Source organism: Hippocampus guttulatus, chromosome 14 (genome assembly GCF_054856545.1).
Source record: "Hippocampus guttulatus isolate MCC_2025c chromosome 14, RoL_Hgut_1.0, whole genome shotgun sequence".
Lineage (NCBI taxonomy): Eukaryota > Metazoa > Chordata > Actinopteri > Syngnathiformes > Syngnathidae > Hippocampus > Hippocampus guttulatus.
Window position 1 is genome coordinate 5236305 of NC_141274.1, and position 10424 is coordinate 5246728.

At 42.3% G+C, this 10424-nt stretch overlaps 1 protein-coding gene across 3 annotated transcripts in view; it reads right to left on the reverse strand.

Annotated features, from left to right (window-relative positions):
- Positions 1-5553, reverse strand: part of LOC147194597 (neuropilin-1a-like) — a 39031-nt gene extending 33478 nt beyond the window's left edge. Inside the window, exons 1-2 of one of the 3 annotated variants that reach the window (XM_086129059.1) lie at positions 5082-5553; positions 4708-4882 (exon numbers count right to left, since the gene is read on the reverse strand). In XM_086129059.1, the coding sequence (XP_085985185.1) occupies positions 4708-4882; positions 5082-5184 (278 nt within the window). In that variant the 5' untranslated portion in view covers positions 5185-5553. The remainder of the gene's footprint in view (positions 1-4707; positions 4883-5081) is intronic. The other 2 variants (XM_086129058.1, XM_086129057.1) reach the window with 2 other exon arrangements.
- Between the last annotated feature and the right edge of the window lie 4871 nt (positions 5554-10424).

Below are 10424 nucleotides of genomic sequence, written 5' to 3' on the forward strand. Positions count from 1 at the left end.
CAACAGGAAACTATTGCCTCTTGTTACGAAATAAATTTCCAGATACGAAAAGGTCAAACTACCGTATGCCTGCTGTTCGCAGCTCCGAGTTTCCTGAACGCAACATACTTAAAGCTGCTCTGCCATTGGCTATTACCGAACATCATCCCATTGGCTAAGAGGGACTTCTCCCAGTTGTGTAGATCGAAAAATGTGTCTATGCAGCGTCTATCGGGCCATGAGGTGTTCCGATAGTTTTACGTAAATGTGAATCACCAGTCGGCCGGTCGCTCACTATGCTGATGTTTGCCTTGGACATCTTGGAAGGATTGTTAAAAGCAGACACAAGCAAACGTCCTTGGTTCAGTTCTTTACAAAACGCCAGGCAAAAAACACTTCTGAGAGAGAACATGAAGTAAAGAGGGCAAAAAACGATGAGGACGCAGTTCAAAGTTAAATGACCATCATTTTTATTCTTTGTTTTTTTACATTATGCTTATCTCACATTTATTGTGCAATAATCTAATTGTAACATGTATTTGTTACATATTTAAATGCTTTGGGAAACATTTATGTCTGAATTTTGGGGCGGCTTGGAACAAATTAGGGCATTTACATGGAAAACGCGTGTCTACTTACAAAGTTTTCAAGTTAAGACATTTCTTCCAGAACCAATTAATTTCGTAAGTAGAGGTACCACTGTACGTGATTCCCCATCCATCGATTCTTTTTCCAAACCGCTTATCCTCAAGAGAATCTCTGGCATGCCCGGGCACCTCCCAGCTGTCTTTGGTCAGTAGACAGGGCACACCCTGAACTGGTCGCCAGCGGATCGCAAGGGCTAAACCTTTCACCAAACAGAGTCTGACTGATGTTTTCAGCTTGTCATCACTTTGTTTTATTGCACCAGATGTCATGCGTCAACACTGAATTACAATCTTGTTTTTTGGGGGGGGGGGTTTCTCGAAAATGACTGAGAATGAAGAAGTCAAGACTTGAACTCTTGATGGCCTGATAAGAGAGTAAGAGTCTCATGACTGGACTACATTTGCTGCCTTAACAGTCTGAACTGCATATATATGTTTTAGAGTAGATCAGGACTCACAAGATAAACAAACAAAAAAATGTGATTGTAAATTTATGTTCGGATCCAACTATAAGCAATGAAACTGAACAGACTGACTGATGCATGTACTATCTGATAATACAGGTATTGATTGGTAGTTTCAGATTATAAATTTATAATGTAAGCATATTCTGAACAAATGTACATCCTGCCAAACCAACTCTGATTGAGCTTTCAGGCCATCATTACTTTGTTTTATGTACCAACTATCAACCGTCAATTTTGGATGATTAAATTGTGTTTTGAACAGGTCTTCAACCATTAGAAGATATCTTTTGACTTAACCGAGCCTGATTGCGACTGCCACATGAGAGTCCATATAATAATCCATTTGTTTCAATGAATCAATTGTTGTCAACCTTGGAATCTTGAGTCTTTTTTTGGGGGGGAACTTTGATCAATTTCAAGTGTGGCAATGTTCTTTTACTGCAGCAGGATATCCTGAAGGCATGACAAGTGCACGTGAAGAGGAATAGGGAATCCAGTTTAAGGAATAGAAAGTAGCTTGGAGGAGGCCACTAACCGAAAAATAACTCTTTGAAAAGCGTTGAGAAGTAGCCGTGGAATGGTAAAGAAGGAGGAGGTCACCAAGGGTGTTTTGAACTCATGCTGAGTCGTTTGGATTATATCAGCGCATAATCAATCCACTGTCCTTTTAGCGTCTGCTGGCATCTATGTTGGGATTGACGATGCCTCCCATGGGGGAGAGCTGCGGCTCAGCCAAATACAAAAAAAAAAAGACATCCTGAATTATCCCGCCACCGACGCATGTACCCGAACGGGCACCCGCGCGTTTTTTTCCCCCCCCCCTGCTGCTCAGCGAGGATGAGCATTTTGGCGACGACACTATTTCAGATATGCGATGAGACCAAAGTGTTACCGCCGCCGTCTGTTCGCTTTTAACTTTGACTGACTGAGAAGGGAATCGCTGGAAGAAAACTGGATTTTTATTTTGTTTATTTCAAAAGGTGAAGCCAAAACGCGCTAATCGCGTCTTGAAGGCCGCTTGCAGCACAGGCCCTTAATGATGAAAAATATCTCACGTAGCTAGCTAGCTAGCAAGCAAGCTACATAGATAAATAGATTCATTGATTCCCAGACTGTCCCTGAAGAAAACATTTAAGGACATTTGAAGCATTTGCTCATATGGTGAGTGGCTAGCTAAGATTCCCGGACTGCCCCTGAAGGCAATATTACCAACTATTTGAATTTGGATGGATATAAAGAGAGCTACACAGGTTGTTTAAACATTTGGGACAATCACACGGTTGTTGTGTGGGGAAATTTTTAATTTTAACGTTTCCCCGAAGAAAACACCAGGATAGATAGAGCGCTTAAAACAGAAAAGATACACAATTGCCACCAATTAGATATGGATATAATTCGAGCTAGCTAGGAAGCTAGAAAAATTTAACATTGAATGACATTGGGAACAATGAGTGACTTGAGTAAGAAAAATTGTGATCGTCTTTGAAGGCAACATCAGACAAGATGAAGTGATATACATAGATAGCAAGATTCTCTTGATCTCGTCTTTGCCCCCCTCGCTTCTCTGCGACATAGTTGCAACGTTTGACTCACTCCCAAAAACAACGGCAGTGCCGCCAAGTCAGAGAGCTCCGAGCTACGCGCTGGCTTCATCATCCAACACAAACACACAACAATGTAATCATGAAGGAGGCCCCCCTCAAACACGGAGCTGCTGGGTGGGCTGGAACAATCATACATACGACTTGAACACTAAAAGCCAATTGCAAAATTATTTCAAAGAAGCACGTGCTACCCACTACTCTAAGAGGACAAAAGTATTGGAACACGGACCTTAATCAATCAGAAGTAGAAAGAGAGTCCTTTAGTTTACTTCTCTTAGGTTTTACCCAAACTCCTTCTTTTCTGGTGTCTCAATACATTTGTCCAAACTCTTCCCAACTTTTGGTGCCCCAATACATGAAATCAGACTTTTTTTTTTCACCACCAAAGCCAAAAGCAAGTCTTGTTTGTTCTGTAGTGATGATCAAACCTACAGTACCTTTACCCCCTCCCCTTCACGTGCCTTCACATTGACCCCAGACACACAAACAGAAGATGACATCAAAAAAAACAAAACAAGAGCCCTTCTTTATGAACTGTGAATGTGTATGTGTATACGTGTGTGCGAGCGTGCCCATAAAGAAGGGGCTCTTGTTTTTTTGACGGCGGCTCTTCTATCTTCTTTTAAAGGGCTCCATAAAGACCCGGTGAGTAAATCACAGCCGCACAGATGGTCTCCCCTCCACTACTATCGGATCGTGTTGCAGACCCGCGGGACTCATAAGCATTAGCGCCGTAGACGCTTTGTACTTGTTTCCCCCCCCCCCCCCTCTCATATTTTGTAATGATCCAGTGTGCGTGCGTGGGCGACGCAGTGAGCAACATTGCAACTATGCCATAACACCTACAATCTGATGAATCAGACTGCATTTGTTTTCATTTCTAATGGATGTTAATGCTGCTAAGGCAAGAGAAAACTGCCTTAGCTGATCCGTTGGAATTCTGTTGCCAATCAAAAAAGCAGCACCAAGGGAGGCACCTCAACAGCTCTCAGATGAACTCAGTGTTAACTTTGGTGTTAGATGTGATCATGAGTCTGCAACCTTTCTACAAATGAGAGCTTCTGCCCATTTCCCTTTTTTTTTCCCCTGAGTACACGCTGATGTGTGGTCGCTCCGAAATGTTGTGTGGGTCTGCGTTTATGTTCCAGGATGCGATGCCACTTGTTAGTTCGAAGAGGCCACCGAGTTTCATGACATTTTACATCGTCTCTGCATAACATCCCCTTTTTTTCACAAGTAGACTGTTGACAAGTGGTCACCCCACAGTGTTGTTTCCAAAAGTGTTTGCATTCAGGAGAGCTACAGCGCTAATTTGCGCTACTCAATGCTTTGACAAAACAATCCCTTTTTTTTTCTCGAGTAGACATTTGGATGCTCTACAAAGGTTTTGTGCGGCCATGCGATGCCATTTATGACTTCAGCCCGCTCTGCCTTATTTTTTGCCATCATGTAAACAGAGTCCTCAACAACTATTAGCATTCCAGCAGACTGACAAATGGGCTCTTCATATAATGTTCGAGAGGAGCGACGCCTCCGTTATTTGTTCCGTTCTACAACCTGGATTGAGCTTGGAGGCCGCACACCATTTTGAAACACTCATCTACCTACATAAGACAATCAAAATTCTATAAAAACCTCTCGGTAGGACACAGTACATGAATACAGCTTAATGTCTGAAGTCAGCATTATCATTTATTTTTTTTAAAGGTTGAATGTTCACCTTGAAATGTTCTCGAAATTCCCACCAAAGAGCCAAACAAAGACATTGTTATCCACTGCAATCAAGCAGGAAGCACAGAAACCTCCGAACCTCATTTCCTTCTGCAGATGTGCACCCCCCCCCCCCCCACCCCCAAATCATCATCCAGACTCACCCCGCACCTACTTGTGACAGCTGCAGTGAGGCCCGACAACCAATGGGTGGCAGAGCAACCCGCGGTATCAAAACGGTAAAAGTACTGGACGTGTGTGCGTGCGCGTGTACGTGCACGCGCGCGCGCGACGTCTTACTTGCAGTCTCGGTCCTCCAGGTCGAAATGCGGGTTGAAGTTGATCAGAATCTTCTGGATCGGCTCGGGTGCCGTGATCACCCAGGCGCACTGCTGCGAGGGTGGGTAGGCGCCAGGGTAGCCCGGGGAGGTCAGGTAGCCCGGGGAGTGGATGTCGATGGCTCCGCCGCACTTGTCTGGAAGGAAATATCACAGTAAATGTCACTATTGGACGTTTTACATGACTCCATAAGTGTATGACATGCAAACACACAATGACAGAAGCGGGCGCCTCCTCAGACACTTGAATGTGTTTCAAGTGGCACTTTGAAAGAGAATTGGACTACGCGTATGCCGCGGTGACATGCATTTGACTGGAACCCGCTAGGAACGCACCGGTCTGAGTGAGCGCAGCCGCCAGGACGACTTGGGTGAGCAGGAAACGGAGGAGGAGAACCCAAAGCGGTCCAACGCGCGTCCTACTGCTCCGCTGCAACATCCCGACCGAGAAATTCTTCCCCAAAATACTTGGCAGATGTCACCCACAAAGTAATAATAATAATGATAATTCAAATAAGTAAAAAGTGAGGAAATGATCTCAAAGTAAGAGGTCCATCCTCAACTTGACAGGTCCTGGGAGGTGAATAATCCAAAGGCGGGAAAAAAAGGAGCAATTCTGTAAGGTCCAAGCGCACAGGTACGCGGGTTCCCACTCGCAGAGGAGCCTCGGTGACCGGAGAAACCTCCTCCAGAAACGGCCGTCGGAAAATCCGGAGCGGCGAACCGGGGAGAAGCGACCCTCTCGTCAGTTCGCTGAGGCAGACAGCATCGCCCGCTCTGTCGCCTCTTCACTCCGGAGCTTTTTCTCCGCCCCCCTCTCCATCCGTCACGGCGCCGATGTCGGGGGCAAACTGTGGAATTTCCACTCCCACAAATCCAGCTGCGAGGCGGCCACCGAAAAACGCGAGCGAGGCGCTTACATGCGATGGAACACCCTGAGAAATGTCCGCCACCAGTTTTACAACCAATACGTCTCCCTTTCCTTCACTTTGTTCCATTTGCACTCTTTTTGCAAAACCACGAAACGATCTCACCTTGTACAGTTTCAGTCTTTCTTTCAACACCAACTCAAGACTTCTCTTTGCCAGTGAAACAAATAAAAATAATCGTGCCCAAAGTGTGAAAATGAGCGCTGTATATTGACTTCGTAAGCTAACAAGCCACTTCTGGTTTCTATACGTACGACCTACAGGTGATGAGTATGAAGGTGACGTTTCAACTTAATTTTGGAGGTGGACTGTCCCATTGTCGCCCATGGTGAGTTAAGTTGCATTCAGCTTAATAATAATAAACGACTTCATGAGGAAGTTCTAGTATTAATAAATGTAATAAAATACAAATTATTGTGAGCGACGTCTCCCCAAAAATGAATTATTTCTCTCTAGGTCAAAGCCGCACCCCTAGACAAATTTGAATTGAGGTAGCCTGATTGCGTTTGCCTGTCGGTAGTGAATGCTTCATGGCGACATGGAAAGCAAGTTACAGTGATCCCTCGCTATTACGCGGTTCGTGTATCGCGGCTTCAGTGCATCGCGGATATTTTTTCAAACATATTGATAATTTTTTTTAAGTCCGCAAAAAGTCCGCGAGAGGCAGCGAAAGTCAGCAAAACAACAGTGAGTCGCATAGAGCAACATATACAGTACTACATGTATATGTTTACTGTATTTTGTTATTCAGAAACTAACCTAACTTATACATCCTCTTGTTTCTTGTTTTATGTTGAGAGGGAAGAAATTTCATCTGTGCTGTATATTGCACATACTGTACAGCACATTTGACAATAAAGTTGTATCCAATCCAATCCAATGTTTAAATCTATTAGTATACAGCATTAAATCATGTTCATTACTTCAAAATTTACTTCTACATGCATGTATACCATTAAATTTGGTCTTATAAATATTATGTACATGTACCTATATGGGGGGGATCGCTACTTCGCGGATTTTTGTTTATCACGGGTGGTTATGGTCCCCATTAACTGCGATAAATGAGGGATTGCTGTACTATAAACAGAGGTGAAGCAGAACATAATCACATAGTCAAGTGTTGGCTGCGGGATGTATCCCAACGTATTTTAAAAGTGAAAACATTTGATTTCATTTCAACCAATGAAAAGTACTAGCCCGGAATGAGGCCACACCAGGGCAAAACGGGGCTATAGCCACCTCAGAAATCTGTGTAGCCCCAAATAAAACAGTGATTCCCGCCCTTTACTGAGTCAACACACAGATTTGAAGTTTGAAAATCTCACAGCACATCACCAAACAAAAAAGTCACAAAGAGTGGCTATACATGTCAATTATATTCTTTCTGCCATCGAATAGAACATCAGTTATTGGTTCTGTCTGTCTCTATCAGTTACTGGCATAGATGGATGAACAAAGATGTGTTTTATAAATACACACACACACACAAAAATAGCCAAATAAATACATTTGATAACACTGGTTGAAAAATTACTGTTCCAAAATATTTTCTCAGTCCCCCAATGTCAAATCCTGAAGCCGTGCCCAGTACTAGCACACAACTATTGAATATAGCTTTTCCACAACCCCAGGTTATCACATACTCAGCGACAGAGGTTATTTTTCAGACAGATGACGTTCGTAATATATTGACAACAGAACCTGTTGTGCTATCTGACCTTTCCACCGCGAATGAGTCACCAGTTGTGGTGCCGACTTTGGTTACGTTGACAACGAACAAACCCCCCATAGAAATTCCATGGCATTCTCAGTGCTGGGTATCACATTTTGTCAGTAAGCTAACAAGTGACACTTATCGGTAACTGCAGCAGTTCACTTGGTTGGTCACTTGATGCGTGCGCAAATTTGAATACAAATGTGAAAAAAAAATGTTTTTTTTTTGTCCTCTTTTCAAATTGAATTAAACTGTCAAAATGTATTATTTTATTAACATAGTTGTTATTGATGGTGAATTACATTATAAATGTGAGCCATTATTGGGTGACACGAAATGACGTTTGTGACATTAACCCTTTCATGCACCCTGTAACCCAATACTATAAGCTGTCCGCTGTAGTTCCCACTGTTCGTGAAAGGGTTAAGGCGCAGCAAAATGGATTTCATATGACAATTTTTAATGAATTTTGAGATAAAACACTCGAGACAATAGCGGAGACTGAATGTTCCCCAAGATGAATACGAGATGTCCTGAAAAGTAACTAATCACATTGAGAGCGTCGGATGAGCCAGAATGGATGTTGTCCTTTGACCATTTTGAACTTAAATCAAGGATCAATAACACTTTCTGCCATATTGATGGATGCTGATTGGGAGAAAATCGGGTTAACTTGACAAAAGCCCCAACATCAACGTGAAGAACGACGGTCAAGTTCTGGTCTCACCATCTGTGAGCTCTGTCTATGTTTCCCAGAATGCTCTGAGCCCGTGATTCAAAATCCCCCTCCCCCTTTACGTTTCTTTAAAGCAGCGATCATTGAAAGATTACGTTAGCGCAAACGAGTTTGTTATGTAGAGATGACGTATAAGATGACGATTAGTGTTTCAGTAGACGTGCTGTAGCGAGCGATCATCTGCACATCCATTTAGCCATTCTCCATCTATTTTGCCTTCCTTCTATTTCCCCCCCACTGTCTTCCACAGACCGCAGAACTAAATTGTAAATAAATAAATAAATAAAATGGGAAAGGGAAAAAAAAGCCAACAAGAACATCTGAACTTTATGGTTATCAGAAGCACTTTAGATGGTGGTTGTTGGGTGCCGACTATGATTTAACAGGGTCTTGAAAAGAACCCATTCTTTGGTTGCGGAGTAAAAATAAAGAAATGAGATATTGTGGTTGCATAAGTGTGCACACCCTCTTATAATTGGGGATGTGATCTGGCTGTGTTCAGAATTCAGCCATCAAATTCAAACACATTTCACGTGCCTCTGATGAACCCCAAATAAAGTTCAGCTGTTTGTCATTCCGTTTATTAAGAGTTTTATTTTATGAATCGAGTTGTACAGTTCAATAGTTCACACTAACTTTGGGAAAAGGTTTTGAACTGATTTATCTGGACCTCGTTTTTTTGTTTCACCGTTTGAACAGCAGTGTGTAGACTATATTTTATATATATATATATAAAACTGGAATTGTATCAAAATGCACATAGATGCCCACAACATCTGGCCTGACTAAAACACCTGGCCATTATTTGCATAAATAAGTTCATAGAAATGTTGCTATATCCTTTTTTAAAGGTGTATTTAAATGATAATCACGGCTTCCAAATGAAATCATGTTTCAGTGGAAACGACAAAGAAACAAATGAGGAAGTCTCATGGGATGGCGGCGTTCCCCTCAATTTAATGTTGTTTTCAAGTCGTCTTAGGAACAAATGCAGAGTGCGTTTGAATCGCAGGAGATCAAAGAGCATATTTGTTCCTCAACTTGCATAATGCGTGTTCAGATTTCTTTCAGGTCTTCAACACAACCTTCAGCCTTGTTGTTGCTCATACTAAATTTTAAACACATCGCCAACTCACATGTTGGCCTGTGATCAGGCTTTTATCCCCAGTCAGACATGTACTCTGATGTTATAAAAACCTGTGGGGAAAAAAAATTAATAAAATAAAAAGTCCTTAAGGTCTTGCAATGCCCCCCTTGCTTGTGGGGAACATGCAGATTAACCTGGCCAACTCAACTAGGCCACACCCCTTAAATGCACACACCCAACACACAAATACGGCAGTCCTGAGAGTAATCATGCTTGAGTTACATTGATTGGTATATGAAATAAATAGATGAAATAATATTATTGAAGGTCATCTATGGACTCAGTCCAGATAGGAAATCCTCGACTCTGAGTGTAACACGATAAAGCAGAGGTGATCAGTTATGCATAGATCCGTTCCTACAAAGTAGATTTAATCAATTAATAGAATGCGATGTCATCCATTTTAAAAATACCAATCCCATTTAAAATAAAATGATAAAGCATCGACTGAAGACAGCTAGACAAGCCCGGAGTCAAAGTTAATGTGAGATCTTTGATTTGATTTACATGTAATCCGTTTAGAATCCAGATTAAAATCACAACCTCAAAATCAAATCAACAAAAATTCCAAACAAAAAAAATAATGGCTTTAGGCCAGCTAGTAGAGGCCAAAGTCCCAACAAAACATGCTGATGCAGAGTTCTCCAATCTGTGTTTAGATTTGATCCAAAACATCCAAATTAAAACCATTTGTTTGGTCAATTGGCTCAGGCTTCCACTGTAAAACCTCTCTGACATTTTAGACTGTTCGAGACCTGCTATAGATGATCCACATTTTTTAATATTTCACAGCGTTATTGTTAGTCTGACATGTGCTACCCAAAATAAACTGGCCTTTGCCCGACTTTCCCCAAGGAAAGAAAAGCTCATGAAATGTTTGGCAAACATGACTGTGCCAAAAAATGCAGGAAATCGAGAGAGATAAAGGATGTTATTTTCTTGTCCCTTTATCGTCATCAACATGTGCATTTATGTATCTCGCCAGTGAGGCTTCACTCACACACACGCGGAGGATGGAAGGAGGGTGGCGTTTGTGTAATGACACAGTCACGTCGCAGTAATTACAGGAGGCACTGACAGTGATCCATTAGCTTTGGGAGACGGGCGGCGAGCAGTAATGGCGGCATACAGGCTTCTCATACGCACAAAC